At 43.2% G+C, this 27,204-nt stretch overlaps 1 protein-coding gene across 1 annotated transcript in view; it reads right to left on the minus strand.

Annotated features, from left to right (window-relative positions):
* Window positions 1–10,077, minus strand: part of SPTBN1 (spectrin beta, non-erythrocytic 1) — a 152,048-nt gene extending 141,971 nt beyond the window's left edge. Inside the window, exon 1 of the mRNA XM_065401235.1 lies at window positions 9,930–10,077. Coding sequence (XP_065257307.1) covers window positions 9,930–10,077 — 148 coding nt within the window. The remainder of the gene's footprint in view (window positions 1–9,929) is intronic.
* Window positions 10,078–27,204: the final 17,127 nt, after the last annotated feature.

Here is a 27,204-nt window from a genome sequence, read left to right on the forward strand (position 1 = left end):
CTGTAGGAAAAAGTAGAATAAATTGAGCAAGAAATGCTTCCCAGTGGTTATTAGGACTGGAATTGCTATTTTCAACAGCCATTGCTTTTTTTTTTTATTATTATTATTATTTTTAAGTTTTAGTTTTATTTGTTTAAAAGGAAGACAGTGATATTGCATTGGCAAATTCCCCATAGAAACAAAGAATGGAACAAAAGAATAATAAAGGCACCTCAACTTTTCCTCATTTATGTAGGACAGTCTTATAATATGCATCCAGATATCCTTCAATCACACAAGCTGAAAATTGTTCCACTTTACTGCAGTTCTGTAACCATATGGGAACCAATCCTGTCTGTGTTCTGTGCACATCCAAAATTCCTGCTGAATGACCCGCCCTGGGAGCGAGTTACCAGTGACCCAGGGCTGGGGCGGCAGGAGGGTGCCGGAGCGCAGGGGGGGGGGGGGGGGGACAGCCAAAATTTGTTTTGCTTGGGGCAGCAAAAAACCTAGAGCCGGCCCTGCCCATTATTATATGCTTGGTCATAAAGATGAGCAAGTTATGGTGCCACAGGACTCTCTGTTGCTTTTTACAGATCCAGACTAACACGGCTACCCCTCTGATACTTGAATGATTATCTAGTCTGACCAGCTGCACAACACAGCCATAGGATTTTACCCAGCGATTCCTGCATCTAGCCCAATAACTTATGACTGAACTAGTGCATATCTTTCAGAAAAAGAACTAGTCTTGGTTTAAAGACCTCAAGAATGCACCACATGCCTTATTTGTCTGCTCCAATAGTTAACTACCCTCACCCCCTGTTAAAAATCTAAAACTGCCTGTCTGCCTGGTGAGACTGGAAGAAAGGTCATCAATCAGGTAGAGTGCCTGCAGTATTGGTTCAGACTATAACTAGAACCTTTGATCTGAAATAAAGCTCTGTGATGAGCGGCGAACAGCAGAGGCTAACAGAGGAAGTTCGCCTGGGGAGAGCGCACTGAGGCTTTCACCTGTGGGTTTCTCTGACTAGTTACTACAACAGCTGAGGAAGCTCTTAAGAGGAAGGTGAGCGATCAGCTGTTGTAACCTGCACAGGTTGTGCCATGTTGGTCTTTCTTCCACAGGACAGAAGCGACTTTGTCTGTACAAAGTGCAAGCTGGTCTCCATATTGGAAGAGAAGGTTCGAGGTCTGGAGAAACGAGTATCGACTCTGCGTTGCATAAGGGAAAATGAAGATTTCCTGGACAGACATCAGGAGAAGCTTCTATGGCCACAATGTTCTGAAGATTCAGAGCAGGCGCAGCAGGGACAGAAGGATGGTGAAGAAGTTTGGCAGCATGTGACCTCCAGAAGGAGAAAGAGGAGCGTCCATGTACTAGCAATGGAGATACAGGTGTGCAATCATTTCCATGTTCTCTCTACAGGTACTAATGCGGAGAGTGGACTAGATGACACATCTGAAGGAAGGGAGCAGAAGGAGACTCCATCGATTGGAAGGCAAAAGATGCACTGTCCTAGGGATGAGGGTTCCACAACCACCACTCCCAAGAGGAGGAGGAGGGTGGTGGTGGTCGGGGACTCCCTCCTCAGGGGGACTGAGTCATCTATCTGCCGCCCCGACCGGGAAAACAGAGAGGTCTGCTGCTTGCCAGGAGCTAGGATACACGATGTGACGGAGAGACTGCCGAGACTCATCAAGCCCTCGGATCGCTACCCCTTCCTGCTTCTCCACGTGGGAACCAATGATACTGCCAAGAATGACCCTGAGCGGATCACTGCAGACTACATGGCTCTGGGAAGAAGGATAAAGGAGTTTGAGGCGCAAGTGGTGTTCTCGTCCATCCTCCCTGTGCAAGGAAAAGGCCTGGGTAGAGACCGTGGAATCGTGGAAGTCAACGAATGGCTACGCAGGTGGTGTCGGAGAGAAGGCTTTGGATTCTTCGACCATGGGATGGTGTTCCAAGAAGGAGAAGTGCTAGGCAGAGACGGGCTCCACCTAACGAAGAGAGGGAAGAGCATCTTCGCAAGCAAGCTGGCTAACCTAGTGAGGAGGGCTTTAAACTAGGTTCACCGGGGGAAGGAGACCAAAGCCCTGAGGTAAGTGGGGAAATGGGATCCTGGGAGGAAGCAAGAGCAGGAGAGCGCAAGAGGAGAGGACTCCTGTCTCATACTGAGAAAGAGGAACGATCAGTGAGTTATCTTAAGTGCCTATACACAAATGCAAGAAGCCTGGGAAACAAGCAGGGAGAACTGGAAGTCCTGGCACAGTCAGGGAACTATGATGCGATTGGAATAACAGAGACTTGGTGGGATAACTCACATGACTGGAGTACTGTCATGGATGGATATAAACTGTTCAGGAAGGACAGGCAGGGCAGAAAAGGTGGGGGAGTTGCACTGTATGTAAGAGAGGAGTATGACTGCTCAGAGCTCCGGTATGAAACTGCAGAAAAAACTGAGAGTCTCTGGATAAAGTTGAGAAGTGTGAGCAACAAGGGTGATGTCATGGTCGGAGTCTGCTATAGACCACCAGACCAGGGGGATGAGGTGGACCAGGCTTTCTTCCAGCAACTAACAGAAGTTGCTAGATCGCAGGCCCTGGTTCTCATGGGAGACTTTAATCACCCTGATATCTGCTGGGAGAGCAATACAGCGGTGCACAGATAATCCAGGAAGTTTTTGGAAAGTGTAGGGGACAATTTCCTGGTGCAAGTGCTGGAGGAACCAACTAGGGGCAGAGCTTTTCTTGACCTGCTGCTCACAAACAGGGAAGAATTAGTAGGGGAAGCAAAAGTGGATGGGAACCTGGGAGGCAGTGACCATGAGATGGTCGAGTTCAGGATCCTGACACAAGGAAGAAAGGAGAGCAGCAGAATACGGACCCTGGACTTCAGATAAGCAGACTTTGACTCCCTCAGGGAACAGATGGGCAGGATCCCCTGGGAGAATAACATGAAGGGCAAAGGGGTCCAGGAGAGCTGGCTGTATTTTAAAGAATCCTTATTGCGGTTGCAGGAACAAACCATCCCGATGTGTAGAAAGAATAGTAAATATGGCAGGCGACCAGCTTGGCTTAACAGTGAAATCCTTGCTGACCTTAAACGCAAAAAAGAAGCTTACAAGAATTGGAAGATTGGACAAATGACCAGGGAGGAGTATTAAAATATCGCTCAGGCATGCAAGAGTGAAATCAGGAAGGCCAAATCGCACTTGGAGTTGCAGCTAGCAAGAGATGTTAAGAGTAACAAGAAGGGCTTCTTCAGGTATGTTAGCAACAAGAAGAAAGTCAAGGAAAGTGTGGGCCCCTTACTGAATGAGGGAGGCAACCTAGTGACAGAGGATGTGGAAAAAGCTAATGTACTCAATGCTTTTTTTGCCTCTGTCTTCACAAACAAGGTCAGCTCCCAGACTGCTGGACTGGGCAGCACAGTGTGGGGAGAAGGTGACCAGCCCTCCGTGGAGAAAGAAGTGGTTCGGGACTATTTAGAAAAACTGGATGAGCACAAATCCATGGGGCCGGATGCACTGCATCCGAGGGTGCTAAAGGAGTTGGCGGATGTGATTGCGGAGCCATTGGCCATCATCTTTGAAAACTCATGGCGATCGGGGGAGGTCCCGGATGACTGGAAAAAGGCTAATGTAGTGCCCATCTTTAAAAAAGGGAAGGAGGAGGATCCGGGGAACTACAGGCCAGTCAGCCTCACCTCAGTCCCTGGAAAAATCATGGAGCAGGTCCTCAAGGAATCGATTATGAAACACTTAGAGGAGAGGAAAGTGATCAGGAACAGTCAGCATGGATTCACCAAGGGGAAGTCGTGCCTGACTAACCTAATTGTCTTCTATGATGAGGTAACTGGCTCTGTGGATGAGGGGAAAGCAGTGGATGTGTTAGTCCTTGACTTTAGCAAAGCTTTTGATACGGTCTCCCACAGTATTCTTGCCGCCAAGTTAAAGAAGTATGGGCTGGATGAATGGACTTTAAGGTGGATAGAAAGCTGGCTAGATTGTCGGGCTCAATGGGTAGTGATCAATGGCTCCATGTCTAGTTGGCAGCCGGTTTCAAGCGGAGTGCCCCAAAGGTCGGTCCTGGGGCCAGTTTTGTTTAATATCTTTATTAATGATCTGGAGGATGGTGTGGACTGCACTCTCAGCAAGTTTGCAGATGACACTAAACTGGGAGGCGTGGTAGATACGCTGGAGGGTATGGATCGGATACAGAGGGACCTAGACAAATTAGAGGATTGGGCCAAAAAAAAACCTGATGAGGTTCAACAAGGACAAATGCAGAGTCCTGCACTTAGGACGGAAGAATCCTATGCACTGCTACAGACTAGGGACCGAATGGCTAGGTAGCAGTTCTGCAGAAAAGGATCTAGGGGTCACAGTGGACGAGAAGCTGTATATGAGTCAACAGTGTGCTCTTGTTGCCAAGAAGGCTAATGGCATTTTGGGCTGTATAAGTAGGGGCATTGCCAGCAGATTGAGGAACGTGATCATTCCCCTTTATTCGACATTGGTGAGGCCTCATCTGGAGTACTGTGTCCAGTTTTGGGCCCCACACTACAAGAAGGATGTGGAAATATTGGAAAGAGTCCAGCGGAGGGCAACAAAAATGATTAGGGGTCTGGAGCACATGACTTATGAGGAGAGGCTGAGGGAACTGGGATTGTTTAGTCTCCAGAAGAGAATAATGAGGGGGGATTTGATAGCTGCTTTCAACTACCTGAGGGGGGGTTCCAAAGAGGATGGAGCTCGGCTGTTCTCAGTGGTGGCAGACGACAGAACAAGGAGCAATGGTCTCAAGTTGCAGTGGGGGAGGTCTAGGTTGGATATTAGGAAACACTATTTCACTAGGAGGGTGGTGAAGCACTGGAATGCATTATCTAGGGAGGTGGTGGAGTCTCCTTCCTTGGAGGTTTTTAAGGCCCGGCTTGACAAAGCCCTGGCTGGGATGATTTAGTTGGGAATTGGTCCTGCTTTGAGCAGGGGGTTGGACTAGATGACCTCCTGAGGTCCCTTCCAACCCTGATATTCTATGATTCTATGATGCCAGTATTTCAAGCAGTGCTGCACCAGTGGAAGGAACAAGCCAAGTCTCTGGCTAAGGCTACACTACAGCTTAAGTCGACATAAATTATGTTGCTCAGGGGTGTGAATTAGCCACCCACCTGAGCAACATAACTTACGCTGACTTAAGCACTGGTGTGGACAGTGCTATGTTGGTGGGAGAGCTGCCGCCACTCATTGGGGGTAGATTAAGTCAACAGGAGAGCTCTCTCCCATTGGCTTAAAGCGGCTACACAGAGAGCATCAGTGCAGCTGCGCTGCTGTAAACTCTCTAGTGTAGCCATAGCATCTTGCCACAAGGTCAACAAGAAAATGCAAAGTCAAAGAGGTAAAAGTGTATAAAAATTATAATGGTGAGTAATGCACATAAAAACCTAATCAATTCCCCTACTAGAGAAGTGAGTATGTTTAAATATAGCTGCATATCAAATCTGCTCTGCTTTGAAACTGTTTCTTTTAGATTATCTGAATTATTTAAGCACCTACTTATATATCCTTTAAGTGATTATTACTTAGATAGGGTGTGATCTAGCTGCCATGGAAGTCAACGAAGCAACTGATTTCAATGGGAGCTATATCAGGTGCCTAATTTCTGCTAGTAATATTTGTAAGAAAAATACCATCAAATCTACTGGATAAAAGTAAAACGCAGAGTATTGTATCTTGGTAGCAGTAAAATGCAATTTGCTTCTTATGTAATGTCAAACTTTAAAGGTCACAGGGCCTGATTCTGATCTCATACTGGAATCACTGCTGATTTGAGTCAGTGTCACTTAGATCAGAATCAGGCCCTAATTTTTGAAAAAATTTAGTTAAAAAAATCTCACCGTTTCAGGGCAGACATTTACCTTATAACTTCAATTTCACACTGTGCTGATGTAATCTGTGAGTGCCAAAAAAAATACAGGTCTTCTGAAAGTAACAAAGTTTAGAATTAAGACCCAGTCCTTCATCCCTTTCATGAGTAGTTCCTCTGAAGTCAACAGGTTAATTACGTGAGTAAGAGCTGCAAGATCTGGCCTTTATTTAGCTGCATGAACTATTTCATATTCCTGTTACCTAGCTCTAAGCCTGATCCTGCATGATACTTAGAAACATCAAGGTGATGTGAGCCCTCAACTCCCATTGACTTCAATAGGTGGAGTGAGGGCACGCAGCACCTTTCAGGATTTGTCCCGGAGTTTGGTCCTAATGAATAAAAGCAGAGAGTACCTATACCTTGCCAAAGTAAATTTTATAAATAAAATATTTTAAGACATTAACAATTGTTGTATTTGTAATTGTTCTTCTAATCAAAATTCCAATGACCAGGAACCTCAACACATTTTGAGCCATTTTCCCTGCTCACAGTATGTCCCACACTACTGAGGCATTTTGTTCAGAGGTCAGGAATGTGGGCATGCTACCACGGGATTCAGGAAATCATTTACAGAAAGCATAAAAATTACTTTGCAGTATAGTGCCTCAGAGCTAAGAGGGCATGACATAATATCTTTGCTACTCAAACATACTTGGTTAATGTGTAACCTTTAATATGCAATAATCACATGCCTTTAAACAAAAAAATAAAATAAGTCAAATACAATTTGCATGATGATCAGAATGTAGTTAGAAAGGAAACTGCATGGATTTTAGAAACGTTTATTAATTTAGATAATTTTATATCTTCGTCAGAACTTACTATTGATAGCAAAAGCCTCAAAATATAGCATTTCTCCATTTAAGGACAGCTTGAGTGTTTTAAACCTTGCTAAGAGAAGAGATTGTCAAACTGTGAAAGTTATACTATCCTTCAGATTCCTTTAGGATCTAGAAATTAATGTTGCTGGCTGTGTTGTACATTATAGGACCATGAATCAAAATAATTTGAATATGCAGCCAAAATTTTAAAAACTGTGAAGATTCCCATCTAATGTATGTAACTGAAGTAGTTTTGATTTCTAGACTTACTTCCATAGCAGACTAGTCAAAACATTGCTTTAAATTTAGTCAGAAGTTATATTCTAGATGAGAAGGGCATGTGCATAAGCCATCAGAGACCACCTACCTTGTAAAAAATGTTAATCACAGTGGCTAAGAGTGACATTTCATAACAGTTTATTCAGAAAGTTAATATAAGAATGAAACAGGTACTACTGCACTCTGGACGCTGACTGTGTGCATTTGGATAAACAGACTGAATAAAAACTATCAGTTACTCCAATGTAAATCTGGAATAACTCCACTGATTTCACTGGAATTACTCTTGTTTAATACTGGTGTAACTGAAAAGAATTTGGCCTTCTGTTGTCTTGTTTTTTAAGCAGTAAGTCCATATTTCTCAAAAATATAATGTGTCTCTCTTCTGTACACTGGAGATAGGAACTTATTTTGAGTTGCAGGACAAGTTTATTCACCCATTGAAGTATTCTGTGAAGAATGGGTAAAAACATTCTGTTTCAACAATGCTATATGTGAAAAACTGTTTAAAAATATCAAGCATCTACATGTATTTCCAAGACAATGATTAGAAATGTTACATTTTAAAGTGTACATATAACATTCAGCAGACAGCATAATCTAGCCAAATAATCACACTGGTTAAGTCCCTCCTTTTCAAAGAATTCAAATCATTCAGGGGAACTGACTCAGGCTGCCTGAGAATTTTCACTTTCAGGCTCTGGGAAAGGAAAGTTAAATCACAGCAAGGTATTCGGGAACGCCCATTGACAACAGTGGGCAGTGAATGAGGCAGTTGGTATTGTTAAGGTGCATTAAGGAGCCTCTTCCTTTACACTCTTTGTATGGACATGATAAGGTTGCAAATAGGCCAGAATGGACCAAAATAGAAGCTACCCACAGCCTGCCATTAGCAGACCAACTTCTCTAGCTTGTTCCAAGGATAGTACAGTATATGAGCTCTTCAAATTTAGTACAGTACTAAATGTATCCCTATTAGGCCATCAATATTGAGGAAATGGGGAAACAAAAGAAAATACGGTAATAATATTTTTATAATCATCAGTGACCAAAAGTACATAATATAAAGCCAGGTTTGGTATCAAGGTAGATAAAAAGCTGGCTAGATCGTCGGACTAAATGGGTAGTGATCAATGGCTCGATGTCTAGATGGCAGCCAGTATCAAGCGGAGTGCCCCAGGGGTCGGTCCTGGGACCGGTTTTGTTCAACATCTTCATTAATGATCTGGATGATGGGATGGATTGCACTCTCAGCAAGTTCACGGATAACACTAAGCTGGAGGAAGAGGTAGATACACTGGAGGGTAGGGATAGGTCCAGAGTGACCTAGGCAAACTGGAGGATTGGGCCAAAAGAAATCTGATGAGGTTCAATAAGGACAAGTGCAAGTCCTGCACTTAGGATGGAAGAAACCCATGCACTGCTACAGGCTGGGGACCAACTGGCTAAGCGGCAGTTCTGCAGAAAAAGACCTGGGGATTACAGTGAATGAGAAGCTGGATATGAGTCAACAGTGTGCTCTTGTTGCCAAGAAAGCTAACGGCATATTGGGCTGCATTAGTAGGAGCACTGCCAGCAGATCGAGGGAAATTATTATTTCCCTCTATTCGGCACTGATGAGGCCACATCTGGAGTATTGCATCCAGTTTTGGGCCCCCCACTACGGAAAGGATATGCACAAATTGGAGAGAGTCCAGCAAAGGACAACGAAAATGATTAGGGGGCTGGGGCACAAGACTTACAAGGAGAGATTGAGGGAACAGGGCTTATTTAGTCTTCAGAAGAGAAGAGTGAGGGGGGGATTTGATAGCAGTCTTCAACTACCTGAAGGGGGATTCCAAAGAGGATGGAGCTAGGCTGTTCTCAGTGGTGGCAGATGACAAAACAAGGAGCAATGGTCTCAAATTGCAGTGGGAGAGGTCTAGGCTGGATATTAGGAAACACTATTTCACTAGGAGGGTGGTGAAGCACTGGAATGGGTTACATAGGGAGGTGGTGGAATCTCCATCCTTAGAGGTTTTTTAAGGCCCGGCGTGACAAAGCCCTGGCTGGGATGATTTAGTTGGTGTTGGTCCTGCTTTGAGCAGGGGGTTGGATTAGATGACCTCCTGAGGTCTCTTCCAACCCTGATATTCTATGATTCTATCATCTAGCACTTTAAAGACTAAGCCGGTATATAGAAGGCCAAAACCTGTCTACAACTACTTCCATGCAACACCAATGAAATCAAGCAGGTTAAATGGGTGTAAAATGAGCAGAGAATTTGGCCCTCAGTATGTCAGTTATTCAGTCTGAATCTCAATCTCCTACTCCTCAGGCTAGCAAGAGGTTGGAGAGGGGTATTGTTTCCATGGCAGCTTTTATGGGCTGATTTGGAGAGGAAACTGTTCTGAAATGGGCCTGGTCAGTGCTTAATTTGTCCCAGAGCTTGCCAGGGCTGAGCCCCTGCACCTCCAGGCTTGGCAGTTCATAGCCCCGGCACATCTGGGCTTGCTGCATCAGTTATGAATGTAAAAAAATTGCTTGCGCCCTGGCACCTCTTTCATTACAAATTAAGCACTGGACCGGGTTCATACATGGCAAGGAAGAACTGTAGTTCCAAGTGGGATCCACTGCTGAGGGCATGTCATAAAGGCCCTACAATGGTAGTATTCTCCTCCCAAAACACTACATATTAAATAAATAAGGTCTTTTACTCAATTATATTAGAGTTTTGAGTCTTGGGCTTTGGTGCTTTCAGGCCGACAATATAATGTTTTTAACAGGGGCAAATACATGAAAAATTCAAGGAGGAATATTTTAAAAACCTTGGGGTATCACATCAAGCAATAATTCACTCGTATCACATCAGATTTCTACTGAATGGAAATCTTTTTTTGTTACCTACTTGCACTGAGTTCTCATCACTTGAATGCTTACCAGCTAGAGCCTTAATACGGGATCGCTCAAACAGTCGTGCAGAACTATTTTCATTGTCCCAGTCATCGACATCCCAGCGGTTATTCACATCACTGTATTGCTGTTGGATTTCAATATTGTCATAGTCCGTCGCTACTGTTGTTGTCATCTTGAACCTTCTTAACCTATCCTTGGCATCAGCTTCTCCTTAAACAGCTCTGTAGAAAGGAAAAAATAAGGTGGTCGCTTAGAACTATACACATACATTGAAAAGACGCAATAAGATTCAAACTCAGGACTTTCGGCTTCAAAGTCACTGGCTTCCACTCAGTAAACTGACGAAACGGCTCCAATATAGTTCAGAAGTCTTAACAGACTACCACTCCTACTGAAATCCACTGAATAACATTTACTTCCAGTAAAAAATAAATAAAGGTCATCATGACTCACAACAAAGGGAATGGAACATGCTAAATGGCACAATAAGATATTTCCATAGTTTTTATTTTCAAAGGGAATTTGTTTGCATTTTACACCTGTGAAACATGACTGTAAAACATGAACTCTAGATGTGTTAGGTACAAAAAACCTAATGTGCAAAAAAAAGACCTAGACACATTTCCAAAAAGGTGCAGACTCATGCCAAAAATTAAAAACACACTCATGTAAACTCATTAGATGAGTGTTTTGACAAGCAGGAATATTTAATATGAAGATGAAGAAACATTACTTTCTGCATATGTAAAGTCTGATCATATGACTATCACAGGGAATTAACCTGGAATCCTGTCCAGTGACATATAGCACTAACCACCATTTCCTTGTACTTATTTCAGCAACAAAATGGTAGCATACCAATCATTACGTACTATAAATAATCCATTAGGCTGTTATCCTGCAATCAGCAGGATGGTATCTAGCACATCTCTACTGTGTTCCATCCAAGGATCTTAAAGCATTTTACAAGCATGACTAAGGTCTGCAGTATACTTCTAACACAAGCTCACTGATGCCATCACAGGAACAGTGTAAGGAAGGAATCAGCCCTCCAGAGGCACGGGGGGGAGGGGGAGGCGGGATCATAATTTTCTACTGGTGCTATACCAACAGCATATTTATTACGCACCTGGTGTCAGTGGCCACAGTGTTGGGTAATCGAGTCCAGGCTCTACTCGCTCCCCTGCCCACCTACTTGGGCTGGAGTCCTGAGTCTGCAGTAACAGTTTACCCCTGCACACCCAAACCTAAGGCCCAGGGAGACTGTGCAGGGATATAAACAGGTTCTTACTTCTCATTTATGCCTCTCTGTGGATGTGCTGCCTTGCACCTCTGGGGAGATGCAGGTGTAACATCTGCTCTTGATTAGAAAAGAAAAGTACCGTACTTTGCTAGAGAAACGTACATCAGTTACAAACAAACTGTGCATACGTGGACTGAATATTTCTAATGAACTGGGCCCAAAATATTTGCTGTAAGCCTTTAAATAATTATGTAAAGGATAAAAAATAAATATAAAATCAAGTGCACCATTTCCCGTCATAAAGCAACGACACTGATAAAAGCTATACTCATAAAAATATGAAAAAGAGGGTCAGGGCATGAGGAAATCCAATACAAACAATATGTACTACACAGGCATAGACAATGTCAACAAATTTAAAGAATCTAGTTTAATTGATATATATATATAGATATAGATATAGATATGATTCCCCTCCCCTCCACAAATTCTATAATACAAGACAGGTCATTACGACAATACAGAATTACATAGCAAACTGATTTTGGACTGAGGCCTGCAGTCCTTTCTCAGGCATTGCATATTAACTTCAATAGGCTTTAGTAAGGATTGCAGGATCAGGCCCAATATTTTAAACACACAAGACCTGACTATGACAGTTACATATCTTACATTTTTTAAAGCTTATCATGCCATAACAAAAGCAACATTAGGCATCTGGATGTTTATATGATGATTTAGCTCTACAGAGAAATATGACAAAGTAGAGTTTGACTGTCATTATTGCTAAATCATTATCACACAATAAAGGATCCCAAACCGCATAGTGGTCATTAATAAAGTACTTAACACCTACAGCCAATGGCCAGTACAGCAAACAAAAACTCCTTGAACAATCTAATGGGGAAGCAAAAGCAACTCAAGACAAGGTCTGGATTTGACCTAGCTATCTGGTGCCACCTACTGACAAATGAAAATGGAATACAGTAGCATAGCAATCACAGCAAAGCACTGTTATTAACCTACCTTGAGTTCAAATTACAAAACCTATTGCTATATATATATATTTTAAAGGCTATATAAATGGTTTTACTGAGTCCAGGTTCATTCCATCAGCATTTTACATTTTGCAGCTGACAAAAAATCCATCTCAATGGAACACAAATTGAACTTTACTGTTCTCTGAATGAGATGTGCTTGCTTTCCAGCCAAATATCCTAGAATAAAAAGTGTGGTTAATTTCCCCCACAACAATCCCTGGAGATTTCCAGCACAATCTCCTTATTTTACACAGAGATAGCTAGTGGTTATATAAGATACTGTTACTGGAGCATGTTTGTGAGCTATATGACCTTTACAAAAGATGGGAAGGAATCAGTTCTGTTATTCTAAGCTGCCAACAGATGAAAGAATATGAAACAAGCTGTTCTGGGAAGGCCTTTTAAAAATCATACTCCCTCATTTATGGCATTTTACCTTTTGGGGCCAACATTTTCCAGCAGAAAACTCTGAAAATAGATATTTTTCAGCCTGAGCAACTTAAAGCTGTTTCTGCCCACGTCAATAAACAGACACAGAAAAGGATGAAAAAAGCCTGATTAGTCCTCACACTACATGGTAGGAACATTTCTGCAGTAGCACTAGGGGACTGATTCTGATCTCACTTAGGTAGGCTCTGGATCAGGCCTTAAGTTTACAGAAAGACTCCCATTGACTTCCATATGCTTTTGATCAGGCCTGTACACTGGCATAAATCAGGAATAACTCTACTGAAGTCAATGGAGTTACACTGGTGTAAAACAAGCATAACTGTGACCAGAATCTGGCCCCATATCTTTTACACAGCATCAGATTAGACCAGTCTTAACTACAAAATCACAGATGTCTTTGATATGAAACGTGTAGTGTAACTTACAACATTCCTTCTGATCCACTAAGAATCATGACTCTTTCCCCTGAAGTTTCAAATGTACTTTTTGAAAAGGAGCAATTCAGAATGAAAAAATAAAATTAGTGAACCTTAAGGACTGAACCCGGTTAATTTCTCATAGGTTCCCATAGGCCACTGAGTTCATCTATTTCTATATCATCTATATCTACAGATGTGTATACCAAACAGCTGTAACCCTCCTATTCCCTTATTCTCCTTTCTAATTCCGTGGGCCCAATCCATCCCTGGTGCATTCCTGGTAAAGATGCACTTGGTCCATTATTTCAAACCTGCTTGACTGGACAACCTGCATTTTCCTGCTGTTCCAAGAAGATCGATGTAGAAAATAGGCATTTCTAAAAGAAGTGCTTATGTCTGGAATGTAGACTGAGTACCGTGGGGACAGGCAGACCAGCAGGTAGAGGAAAGAGACTGCAGAGAAAAAATAAGTGCTTTGCAGGAGAGACTTTGGTACTATGGTGAAATTTCAGTGCAATATGAAATCGTTTCCCTCACTTGCTCTGACATAAGCCATGACTAAATTATTAGTAATTATTTCTTTTAAATGCCTTGCACTAAAATTTTTAAATATGAAATAATGAAGCAGAAGGAGGCCATACTGTCAGCCTAAGCATATGTATCAATACAGGAAGTTTCAGAGCTGCAGCCAGAGACCCAGGGAACAGACATTGTAGAGATCAAAGCCGCAGCTAGAGGTTTCCACAGTTCTTTCTAGAGAATTTCAGTATATTTTTCAGGATATCCACTCTAAACAAATCCACAAAAATCCTTCAGAAAAAAATACAGAACTTACCTAAACAGTATTGCCAACTTCAAGAGATCAAAAATTATGAGTCAGACTCCAAAAAATCATGAAATTGGCCCAAAAATCATGACTTTTTTTTTAAAAAAAAAAGAGTACATCATGTTTTTAGATCCGTTTCTTGATTTTTGAACTCCCCCTGTCCATCCCCATGGTGTGTGCATGTGACAATTAGTATTGCCCACTCTCATTCAACTACTGGATATAGGGTTGCCAACTTTCTGATTGCTGAAAACCAAACACCCTTGCCCTGCCCCTTCCCCAAAGCCCACTCCTACCCCGCCCCTTCTTTGAGGCCCCGCCACCACTCATTCCATCCCCCTCCTTCCATCGCTCGCTCTCCCCCACCCTCGCTCACTCGCTCATTTTCACCGGAATGGGGCAGGAGGTTGGGGTGCGGGAGGGCTGAGGCCAATGGGAGCTGCAGGGGTGGCATCTGCGGGCGGGGGCAGCGCGCGGAGCCGCCTGGCTGCCCCTGCTCCTAGGGGAAGCAGGGACATGTCACTGCTTCTGGGAGCTGTGCAGAGCCAGGGCAGGCAGGGAAGCCTGTGCCTTAGCCCTGCTGCACCACTGACCGGACTTTTCGTCACCCCGTCAGCAATGCTGACAGGAACCACCCAGGCCCCTTTTCGAGTGGGCATTCCGGTCAAAAACCGAACGCCAGGCAACCCTAACTGGATACGGTCATTTTGGCCCCTAATGTAGGAGCTCTCAACCCCACCTGTGCCCATCTCTGGACCAGCAATTGATCCTGTATCCCAGTCCCCCCATCAGTTCTGTCCCCATCCAACCCCCCTCAATTTAGCCCCCCCCCCCAGTTCAGTCCCCATCATCACCACCCCATCAGTTCAGCCCCCTTACCCCACCAACCCCCACTGCCCTCAGTTCACTCTCCCAGCACTCACCCCATCTGCTCAGAACCCACCATCAATACAGCCCCCCACCCTATCAGCCCTCATCTGTCTAACTTCCAGCCCCCTGCAGTCCCCAGCCTCACCTCTGCTCCTAAGGATTCTTCAGCCTCCCCAGGACTGGTGGAAGTGCTCCCACATCCCAGGCTGGCAGGGGAGTAGCTGCCTGGAGCTGACAGTTGGATCCCTGACTGCGCCCGGGGAGGCTGACAGGATTTCTTAGTAAAATTAAGCCTCACTTTTAGAACTCTCATATGTCAGGATTTTTTTCCCAGTTGATTCAATTGCTTATTTGAGGTTTGGCCCTTCCCTAGAGCCATGAAAATCCATGGATATTCACAGACCATTCTTGCGGATAGCAGATTGACAACTGATACAACCACACAGGGCTCTACTCACCAGCGGCGCCTGCCCCGCGGCATCCGGCTCAGGCAGCCTGGGGTGCGCAGCACGCTCAGGGCCAGTGGCTGGGGCTGGGCGGCACATCGGAGTCAGAGCTGTCCAGCACCCACTCACCGCGCCGCTTCCTGTCCAGCAGCTTGGGACCCTCGGGTAGCGCCAGCATCCCCACCATGGCCCGGCAGCAGTGGCCGCACTCAGTCCTGGCCCCAGCTCACCAGCTTCTGGGCAGCAGGGCCCGCCCCCACACAGGGATTGGAGCAGGCGGGGCCCCAGCACCCCACCCCTCTGCCCCACTGTGATGCAGCATGCACTGCTGCAGCCATGTACCGCTGCTCACGAGCCCCCGGGAGCAGCACGCGATGCGCTGCTCCTTCCCCCAGCCTGCCCCCACGCCGCCCCTTCTTCTCGAGACCCCGCCCTCGCGCTGCCACTTACCCCCAGTCTCCACCCTCGCGCTGCCTCTTCCCTGCAAGACCCCACTCGCTCCCTTCCTCCCTCCCCCCCATAGCCCTTGTGAGATGGCTTCCTGCTGCGGGTGCGGATACAGGTAAAAGACAGCTAGAGGATCGAGAGTCAGATTGCAGGTTGATACTGGCGGATGCAGATCAGATGCGGATCCACATTTTTGTGTCCTTGAAGGGCTCTACCCTTCCCCTCTTCTTTATACCTCAGAGGAAGTTTCTCTTCCCTGCTGGGGTGTAGCTACATTGTCTCTTCTCTGGACTTGTTGGCTTGATAGCTTTGTTTATCTGATATGTAAATGAATTCTCATGGTCTCTCAAAGTACTTTGGAAGTAACTGCCCAGTGGAGAAATCACATTGCTTTGTTCAGGGTGGGGTATCTCCTTTTTGACTGGAAACGCATTTTAAGAATGTGCTGGAAAAAAAAATCCTGACATTTGAGAGTTCTATCAGGAGCACATGAGGGAGTCTTAATTTTACTCAGACATCACAATTCTCATAATCAATTTGCGAGAGTTGGCATGTCTGCCTAAAAAGGGCCAGGGAAGTCTCCTGTTTTTCCTTGTATATTTGTCTGCAGCTTCCTGTGTTTCCAGCTGCAGCCCTGGTCCAATACTGCTCCACTAGGGCAGTGGTTTTCAAACTCTTTTTCTGGGGACCCAGTTGAAGAAAATTGTTGATGCATGCGACCCAACAGTGCTGGGGATGAGGGGTTTGGGATGTGGGAGGGGCTCAGGGCTGGGGAAGAGGGTTGAGATGAGGGCTGCAGGGTGGGGCCGGGAATGAGCGGTTCAGGGTGCTGGAGGGTGTCAGGGCTCTGGGTGGGGGGTGCAGGCTCTGGGGTGGGACCAGGCATGAGGGGTTTGTGGTGCAGGAAGGGATTCCAGGTTTGGGGGAGGCTCAGGGCTGGGGCAGGGGATTGGGGCGTGGACTTACCTCCGGCGGCTCCCAGTCAGCAGTGCAGCCGGGGTGCACTGTGGACCACGTTGCGCCCTGGAAGCGGCCAGCAGGAGGTCTGGCTGCTAGGCGGAGGCACGCAAGCAGCTCTGCGTGACTCTCGCCCGTGGGCACCGCCCCCCCCCCAGTTCCCATTGGAGCCGGTTCTCGGGTCAGGGGCAGTGCACAGAGCCCCGTGGCCCCCCTGCCTAGAAGCCGGATCTGCTGCTGGCCGCTTCCGGGACACAGCGTGGTGTCGGAAAAGGTAGGCACTAGCATGCCTTAGCTGGACAGCACCACCAATGGGACTTTTAACGTCCCGGTCGGCGGTACTGACCAGAGCAAGGTGACCCAGCGCCTTACATGCCACGACCCAGTAGGGGGTCTCGACCCATGGTTTGAAAAATACTGCACTAGGGGCTCTGGGGGAGCAAGAGGAAGGTCAATATGAGAATCAGGTGAAGTTTTCAGGTTTCTTATTCTAGAAAAGGAATCCCTGTAGCTCTCCTTAGCTAAAATCTTAAGTCGCGTTCCTAAATTACGCCTGTCCCTATTCAAAAACTGGACACAGTATCTGTAAGACAAATAAATATAACATGGGAAAAACATGTTTGACAATACTTTTACAGCTGCAAAAGTATCTGTTATGTATCAGAGGGGTAGTCTGTATCCACAAAAACAATGAGGGATCCGGTGGCACCTTAAAGACTAACAGATTTATTTGGGCATAAGCTTTGGTGGGTAAAAAACCCACTTATTCAGATGCACGGAGAAGTGGGTTTTTTACCCACAAAAGCTTATGCCCAAATAGAAGTATGTGATCACCATTAATTACTAAAAGCATGATATATTGTCTATAATATTCTCCAAACACATCACAGATGCATGCTGAAAAGACTTACATATGTTTTTCAGTGACAGCATGTTACCTTCACTGAAGTTCTGCTCAATAATTGTATTTGCTCAGTTATCCGCTGCTTGATGATTTCAGCAAGATCTTTGTGAGTGCAGAGTTGCTCTACTGAACTATATAGTCAGCACAAAGCAGGAGACACTTGTTTTGTTTATCATTAGCTTACTGTAGCATTCTCCAGTCATGTGTAAAGTGCCTGGTAAAACACTTGCAAGAAATACACTATATAATATATGGCACATACTAAAAAGTATTTTTGACAGAGAAAAGATTTAGCTCAAAAATGCAACTTACTTGACTTAAAATATCCTGGCTTTAAGCTGAAATAGCAATTTAACAATGCAACAGACTTTATGTACTGAACAGAAAATCAAGTTTAGCTGTCATACACGGGGAGTAGCCAAATACACAGAACTCTAAGGGTACAGTGCTTCCACACTAACAGGACATGATAGAAGTACGTACTTTAAAAACAAGACTTAAAGATCCTAGATCTATGTTTCTTTACTATGGAATTTCAGAATTTCTTTTCACACTTATGCTACTTGCTGTGTGTACATTGGTAAGTAAATAACTTAGAGGCAGACTGTACCTGGCTCACGCAAAGGTTTAGGAAATGGAAGGCTTTTTTTCCTCCTTGGGCCCTCCATATTCCCATGCCGAGGCCTTGCACACCAAAGCTTTAGAGACAAAGTAGGAGAAACCAAGGATGAAATCCTAGCCCCACTAAAACCAGTGGAGTGTTGCCATTGCCTTCAGTGGGGTAAGGATTTCACCGCAAGTATTCAATCTCACGCCTTTTAGCAGTTACATTAGCAACTTATCGATCCACACTGGCCAAACTGGAATCATAACTGTATATGCAGTATTCATAAAGGATTTTCAATTCAGCCTTCTGCATGAATTTTGGGGACGAGTTTTAAACGAGAAGTCCTTCCCATTCTTCAGTAATGAAAACTTATGGGGCATGCATCTGCTAGTATCTTAGCTGGTGATCAAATGTATCAATTAAGAAGAATTAATAAAAAATAGACATTTTCATTTGCCCCATACTGTATTAAAATTACAAGAAAAAACATTTACACATGAGGGTTTGGAGAACGAAATCAAGTTTTATTTAAATTATAAACTAATTTCATTTACAAAATGTATACTCTATTGTGCATTTAAAAATGCTCTGACATTCACACACACATGTATACTGTACTTCTTACACCAAAGACAGACCTGACTGTACCACAGATACAAAGGAAAATGGTGACTCCATAACTTACTTCATTAACCATCACGTTGATTTTAATGTCATAGACCTGGTAACAGTACCCAGAATACACACTGGAGGCCTTAAATATGGAGCCCTGCTCGTGATTTCCAATCAATAGTTTTGTATATTTATCAGCTAAAGCCTTAGTTGATGATCCAATGTAACACTATGGTGTCTACTCCAGCATTCACATAATTACCAGATCAAGCCCTTTAATTTCAAAGCATTCTTTAAAATATATTGTATAAAAAGAGTTTCTCTGTTCTTGACATTATCTGCAAAAAGATTAAGTGGTTTATAAAAGAGAATCAACTACCAGATAGCATGTCTCTCACACAGCTTTTAAAGACTATTTCCAAGGGGAAGAACCTTTGTATTTACTCTCATAAATATACTGGATTCCGATGCATTTATTTATCAGATAACAGAAAATAAACCATTTTATTCAGATCATCTGAGGAAAGAATTAAATTTTAAAAGAAACTCATTGATTACTCACTGTGAATTACACTATTGTGTTTAATAGGATATGATTACAGTGACAATAATTCTGTCATAACCACATCCGGATTTACTTCCAAATACAGTACTTGAATTTATTACGACTAAATTAATTTTACTTTATTTTAACTTTACTGTAAAGAGTTATTATTCCTATGTAAAATGTCCTAAACTATATAGTCAGTCAGATTCAAGTTACTCTTATTCCCCAAGGATTATCAAGAGATTTTGATTTAACTCGGAGCATTGGTTGATCACAGGATGACTATGAGCCGCCAAGGTGATATGGCCGTTAAAAAAGCTAATGCTGTCTTGGGATGCATCAGGCGAGGTATTTCCAGTAAAGATAAGGAGGTGTTAGTACCGTCATACAAGGCACTGGTGACACCTCATCTGGAATATTGTGTCCAGTTCTGGTCTCCCATGTTTAAGAAGGATGAATTCAAACTGGAACAGGTACAGAGAAGGGCTACTAGGATGATCCGAGGAATGGAAAACCTGTCTTATGAAAGGAGACTCAAAGAGCTCGGCTTGTTTAGCCTAACCAAAAGAAGGCTGAGGGGAGATATGATTGCTGTTTATAAATATATCAGAGGGATAAATATCGGGGGGGGGGGGGTGGAGAGGAATTATTTAAGATCAGTACCAATGTGGACACAGGAACAAATGGATATAAACTGGCCGTGGGGAAGTTTAGGCTTGAAATTAGACGAAGGTTTCTAACCATTAGAGGAGTGAAGTTCTGGAACAGCCTTCCAAGGGGAGTAGTGGGGGCAAAAGACATATCTGGCTTCAAGACTAAGCTTGATAAGTTTATGGAGGGGATGGTATGATGGGATAGCCTAATTTTGGCAATTAATTGATCTTTGATTATTAGTGGTAAATATGCCCACTGGCCTGTGATGGGATGTTAGATTGGGTGGGATCTGAGTTACTACAGTGAATTCTTTCCTGGGTACTGGCTGGTGAGTCTTGCGCACATGCTCAGGGTTTAGCTGATCGCCATATTTGGGGTCGGGAAGGAATTTTCCCAGGGCAGATTGGCAGAGGCCCTGGAGGTTTTTCGCCTTCCTCTGCAGCATGGGGCACAGGTCACTTGCTGGAGGATTCTCTTCACCTTGAGGTCTTTAAACCACGATTTGAGGACTTCAATAACTCAGACATAGGTTTGGGGTTTGTTACAGGAGTGGGTGGGTGAGATTCTGTAGCCTGCGTTGTGCAGGAGGTCAGACTAGATGATCATAATGGTCCCTTCTGACCTTAAAGTCTATGATTCTATTATTCTATAACTAGTTATCTTTTGAAGAACCATCTCAAATGATCTCATTACTTATGTAAATTGTCTATTCCCTGACTAACATACTGCTCACCCTATTTTATTTGCCTGACATTCTTACAATAAGCTATGTAGGATTGGATGGCTCAGAGGGCTGGAAATGCGATACAAAAACTTCCACCTCTAGGTTACCAGAATAAATTTAGCCAAAGTTGACTGTGACCAAAAACTGTTATCATACATCTGGTGGTCTCCATCCATTTCCTAAATGTCAGATGTATATGTCACAGCAACCAACATCACAACTGGTATTCTTGCTGGCAGTCTCCCCAGAGAGGCCAAAGGCTGAATATGCATAGAGTCTGAACTATCCTCTCATTCTTATGGGATGTCCATCTAGGATGGCAGGAAGAAGCTTGCACTTATCTTGCCCATATTGTTCCTCTTGTGTTGATGTACAGAGGACATCAGCCTCTGTGGCTGTCAGTCTGGTTCTTAACAATAAATTCACTTTACCATTTTTAATTTTTTGTAAAGAATAGTTGAATAGCAATTAGACTTTATATTTATAAAGAGTAATATTCAGCTCCCTTCATCCAAGAATAACAAAACATATGTTGGATTTGTTTCTACAACTTGGCACTCTCACAGACTGGCTTCTACTTCTGCAAGATACATATAAGTTGACTGATCCCAAATGATTTAGAAACACCTTAGGAGAAAGTTGAGGCTGTAAAAAGATCTAAATTAATTTAAAAACAATATTATTAAAATTGCTACAGTTAATTTTTTTTTTAAATAAACATTTAGGGCCACAACCTGGCAGTTAGTTAACTACATGCTAACATATGCACCTGAAAAACTGGAGACCTTAAAAACCAAGCCTAAAAAATCTGAAAAGATTCAGTTACATTTCCAACATCATCCTTAACTTGGTTTCCTTACTCTGACAAATGCAACATTTAATTTTGAACAGACCAGTAACAGTCCTGCCCACTTATCCAGGCCAGAAAAAAAATTAATAGTGACCTGTGAATGCATTCTGCACTGGAGATAAGAATCCTTACTGCCCCCATGGTGCAGTCTGGATACCACTACATCACAGATACCTACCTCCACTTATGGTCCACATATACAAGACCCCGTCTTTATCCACTACCCTCCATGAGATGGATACTTCACTCTACCCCATTTACCTTTCTAGCATTACTCAGAAACCCCATGATTTAGGTACAGACCAGATATCAGCCTATGCACCACAAACACTTAACTAATGTATACGTTTGCAAAATAGGACTGAAATCCCCTTCTTCCAGTTACATGCAGGAAGGGTGTGTATGGGTCATAAAATTACAAATATATGTTCCCATATAAGTAATTTGCATGCCAGGGCTCAAAACACAAACATCTGAAAGCCAGGTAATTCGGAGTTACGGTTCCTCAGAAAATCTTCACGTTGTTATTGTATCCCCAAGAAATGACCATAGTACATTAGCAAAAAGAACAGGAGTACTTGTGGCACCTTAGAGACTAACAAATTTATTAGAGCATAAGCTTTCGTGGGCTACAGCCCACTTCTTCGGATGCAGCCCACGAAAGCTTATGCTCTAATAAATTTGTTAGTCTCTAAGGTGCCACAAGTACTCCTGTTCTTTTTGCGGATACAGACTAACACGGCTGCTACTCTGAAACCTGTCATAGTACATTAGGTACTTTAGCCCATGAGTTTCAGTTTTTGTAGCACTGAGACACCTATGAGTCATCCATTACTCAGGCAAAAGTCCTATTGACTTCAGTGAGTTCAGTAAGGATTTCAGGATTTTGTCCTGGAGGTTCTAGAACAAGCCATTTGAGATATGGGGCACATTCTCAAGTGGTGTGCATTGGCATAGCTCCAGTGAGATGGGTATCTGGCCCATTATATTCCACAGAATGCATGAAAGAATGCATGAAGATTTTTCCAATAACAGAAGCTTATCAGTTTTCAAACTCTCATATCTACAAGACAACTTTTCCAAGTAACCTCACTTTTTAAAAAATCCTCTCAAGCTAGGAAAACCAGTAGGGAGAAATTTCAGGTGGAAAGTAGCCTTTTTTGGGGGTGGGGGGAGAGGGAGTTAATCAGGGTTGAGGACAAAATCTGGCTTAGAATGGAAAGTTATCATAGTTACAACCTAAGCATGGTTCTACACAGACCCAAAACACTAACCACATTTTTTAAAAATAAATTAAGTAAAATACTGTTTGCCTAACTGCTTGCTGCAGCAAGGTACAGAAAGCTGTGGAAGTCAGCCATTTAATGCATTTCTAGTGAGCCATGTTGTTCCATCTCTGCACAGAAAGTGAACATCTACAGGGATCCCAGCAAAGGCTTCATTTCTCAGCTGTACAGATTGCACCAAATGCTGACATATGCATGAATGCACATAGACCGCACAAGAAATATGTAATTAAGGCCATTTCAGAATACTCTCACTTGAGTAGGGCTGGAATAATATTAAGTCCTTATTATGGGTTTTATGCAAAATTCAGAATATGCAACATCTTTTCCAATATTTATCTGTTTGTTTTTTTTAAATAGTCACTGTCAGTTTGGGGGCATCCAAAGCTACCAAGCCCAACCACCAAGTGTAGGATGGGGGAGCATCCACATGTGGTCAGCTCCAAATAATTAATATGGAGCCACAGACCTAAGGTTGTGTATGGGACTGGTAACCCCATTGTCACGTTCTGGGTGCAATCCAGACTGGTGAGGGGTTGTGTCACTGCCTGTCTTGTAACCCTGAGTGCCTCAAAATGCTCTGTTGCTGTGGTTTTCTTGTCTGGATGCTGGAAGGTGAAAACTGGAAAGGCACAATATATAGCTATCAAGGTCCCCAAAGCAACAATCAGAGTAGATGGAGAAACACTAGAAGAAGTAAATCATTTTACCTAGCTATGGAATGAGATGAGCAATGATGGTGATAACATGCTTGATGTCACACAATGAATATCAAAAGCAGCAAACAACTTTCATAAACTTGAAAAGATTTGGAAAAGTGGCATGATTGGCACTAACACAAAAATATGAATTTTTACTACCAGCATAACGTCTTTCCTCCTTTATGGAGCAACTATGGAAATCTACAACAGAAATTGATAAGGAGATCAGCTCATTCCAAAGTAAATGCCTGTAGGTCTTCAGAGTTCACTGGGAACAGTTTCTTGCAAAAACAGAAATTCTAAGTACACCAAATCAACCTAAAGCATCAAACATGGTATAATCATGATGGTGGACATACTTAGGACATGCTTTAAGGGTGCTACCAACACAAATTTCACATCAAGTGATAATATGAACACCACATGGAAAGAGAAAAGAGGGTGATCTAGAGCAGTGGTTCTCAACCAGGGGGCTGGGGCCCACTGGGAGCCCCCGAGCAGGTTTCAGGGGGTCCGCCAAGCAGGGCCAGCATTAGACTTGCTGTGGCCCAGGGCAGAAAGCCGAAGCTCCACTGAATGGGGCTGAAGCCTGCCGTTCCAAGCCCCGCCACCCAGGTCTGAACACCCAGGTCTGAAGCCAAAGCCTGAGTACATTGGTTCTCCACTTGTAAGGTAACTCCCTTCTCTTCATGTGCCAATATAGATTTATGCCTGTATCTGTAATTTTCACTCCATGCATCTGAAGAAGTGGGTTTTTACCCACGAAAGCTTATGCCCAAATAAATCTGTTAGTCTTTAAGGTGCCACCGGACTCCTTGTTGTGTTTGTGGATACAGACTAACACGGCTACCCCTGTGATGAATGCTCAGAAATTAATGAGGTATGTAGTTCCCATCCACTTCTAAAGCCAATTGAGAGCATATTAAAGGAAGAATATATTGGGTATTTAAAGGACATTTTAGCCAAAAAACAGTTCAGGGGAGATCCAGGCAGGCAGGCACATCTAATCAGTGCTCACACAAATATTTCAAGAGACCTCCAGTGTAGCTGCTCAATTAATTCCTTCTACACTGTCTCCAGTATGTCCACACACAATACTGTCTTTTCACTCATGGAATGTTTTTGCATCTTGATGGTATGCATCACCCTGGTGGAAACACTATGTTATCCAGCCTTTATTAGAGGCATTTATACTTTTCTTAGGCCTGCTATTCTATAAATCTAAAACTAAATAGAGATTGGAATATGAAATGTAAAAGACTGAGCTAAATATAACTGATTCAATTACCAGAATATAAACTTTAAATGAGAGAGTTTCTCATGCACCCATGCAAAATTATGCTAAAGTAAAATGGTAAACTAGCTGCTTATGATGAAGATTAATGAGGGAAAAGGTTGAGAAACCTGATAGCTGCTCCTCAGTGCTCTAAATGCCAACATTTAATACTTGATTGTTTTAGGAGTCAGTCCCTCAGTGAGGCTTTTCCAAAAGAAGTTCAGAATATGGGGCAATATTTTACAGTAGTATGAACCTTTGTCTTTCAATACCATTAAAAACCCTTTCAATATTCTACATTAGCTCATGGGTCTTCTGGGTTTCAATAAAATACAGTTGACCTTGGAGGAGAGTTCCGGTTTTCTGACTACTATTCTGTTATAGTCAGCTTATGAAAAAGAGAACGTCTAACTTGCTTTTTTGAAAACTGGCCTTGAGTTGCTACAGGACTGACCATGAGAGGGGCTGAACATTCGCACTCCCACTGGCTTCAGTAACAGCTGCCAGGAGTTTAGCTCTTCTATGGGTGAAGGCATAAATTTGTGAGTAGATGGAGAAGAATGGAAGAGCCAGAAAATCTTGATCACATTTGTGAACTTTTCTCAGCAGCAGTCCATGGAGGGCATCAACAGGCGACATCTAGTCTCACTAAGGACCATGTTTCTACCCAACATTTAGACTGCAACACAGATTACAGCGTAAGGCATAAAACCTAAGAAGAGTCATTCCTTAGAAGAAATGAAAGACAAAGAGCTTCACTCCAATGACAAACTATTCCAGCCATTCAATAGTGCGACCACTGTCATGGTATTAATGAAAATACTCCTATGATTAGCAGGTATGTGTTTAAAGCACTATTTTATTCTCTTGTTAAAGAAAAATCACTGCGGGGAGAAGGAGAACTGGGGGGGGGGGGGGAGAGGAGAGGAGGTTGAAGTATGCTTCATGAAACGGAATGCAGGAATGAGAGTGTTCCTGAGAGATCTTTGTCCCATCTCTTGTAGCTAACAAGAAAATCTAGCAGTGGCTATTATAACTTTTCCCAAAGGAGGATAAACAGACCTGCCTTTCCAATGTGCTCTGATAGAAGCCTAATGAAAAACTGGCTCTGGTAAGAGAGAGTTTTAAACATGGGATCAGCTGAATTAAAGCTAGAGAGTGTAATTCCCTGTAGTCTGGTCAAATTCCTTGGAATCTGAAATCTGATAACTCTTACCTCCTTGCAATATGATTATGTTGGAAATATATGTTCCCATATAAGTAATTTGCATGCCAGGGCTCAAAACACAAACATCTGAAAGCCAGGTAATTCGGAGTTACGGTTCCTCAGAAAATCTTCACGTTGTTATTGTATCCCCAAGAAATGACCATAGTACATTAGCAAAAAGAACAGGAGTACTTGTGGCACCTTAGAGACTAACAAATTTATTAGAGCATAAGCTTTCGTGGGCTACAGCCCACTTCTTCGGATGCAGCCCACGAAAGCTTATGCTCTAATAAATTTGTTAGTCTCTAAGGTGCCACAAGTACTCCTGTTCTTTTTGCGGATACAGACTAACACGGCTGCTACTCTGAAACCTGTCATAGTACATTAGGTACTTTAGCCCATGAGTTTCAGTTTTTGTAGCACTGAGACACCTATGAGTCATCCATTACTCAGGCAAAAGTCCTATTGACTTCAGTGAGTTCAGTAAGGATTTCAGGATTTTGTCCTGGAGGTTCTAGAACAAGCCATTTGAGATATGGGGCACATTCTCAAGTGGTGTGCATTGGCATAGCTCCAGTGAGATGGGTATCTGGCCCATTATATTCCACAGAATGCATGAAAGAATGCATGAAGATTTTTCCAATAACAGAAGCTTATCAGTTTTCAAACTCTCATATCTACAAGACAACTTTTCCAAGTAACCTCACTTTTTAAAAAATCCTCTCAAGCTAGGAAAACCAGTAGGGAGAAATTTCAGGTGGAAAGTAGCCTTTTTTGGGGGTGGGGGGAGAGGGAGTTAATCAGGGTTGAGGACAAAATCTGGCTTAGAATGGAAAGTTATCATAGTTACAACCTAAGCATGGTTCTACACAGACCCAAAACACTAACCACATTTTTTAAAAATAAATTAAGTAAAATACTGTTTGCCTAACTGCTTGCTGCAGCAAGGTACAGAAAGCTGTGGAAGTCAGCCATTTAATGCATTTCTAGTGAGCCATGTTGTTCCATCTCTGCACAGAAAGTGAACATCTACAGGGATCCCAGCAAAGGCTTCATTTCTCAGCTGTACAGATTGCACCAAATGCTGACATATGCATGAATGCACATAGACCGCACAAGAAATATGTAATTAAGGCCATTTCAGAATACTCTCACTTGAGTAGGGCTGGAATAATATTAAGTCCTTATTATGGGTTTTATGCAAAATTCAGAATATGCAACATCTTTTCCAAT

This window comes from Emys orbicularis, chromosome 3 (assembly GCF_028017835.1).
Source record: "Emys orbicularis isolate rEmyOrb1 chromosome 3, rEmyOrb1.hap1, whole genome shotgun sequence".
NCBI lineage: Eukaryota > Metazoa > Chordata > Testudines > Emydidae > Emys > Emys orbicularis.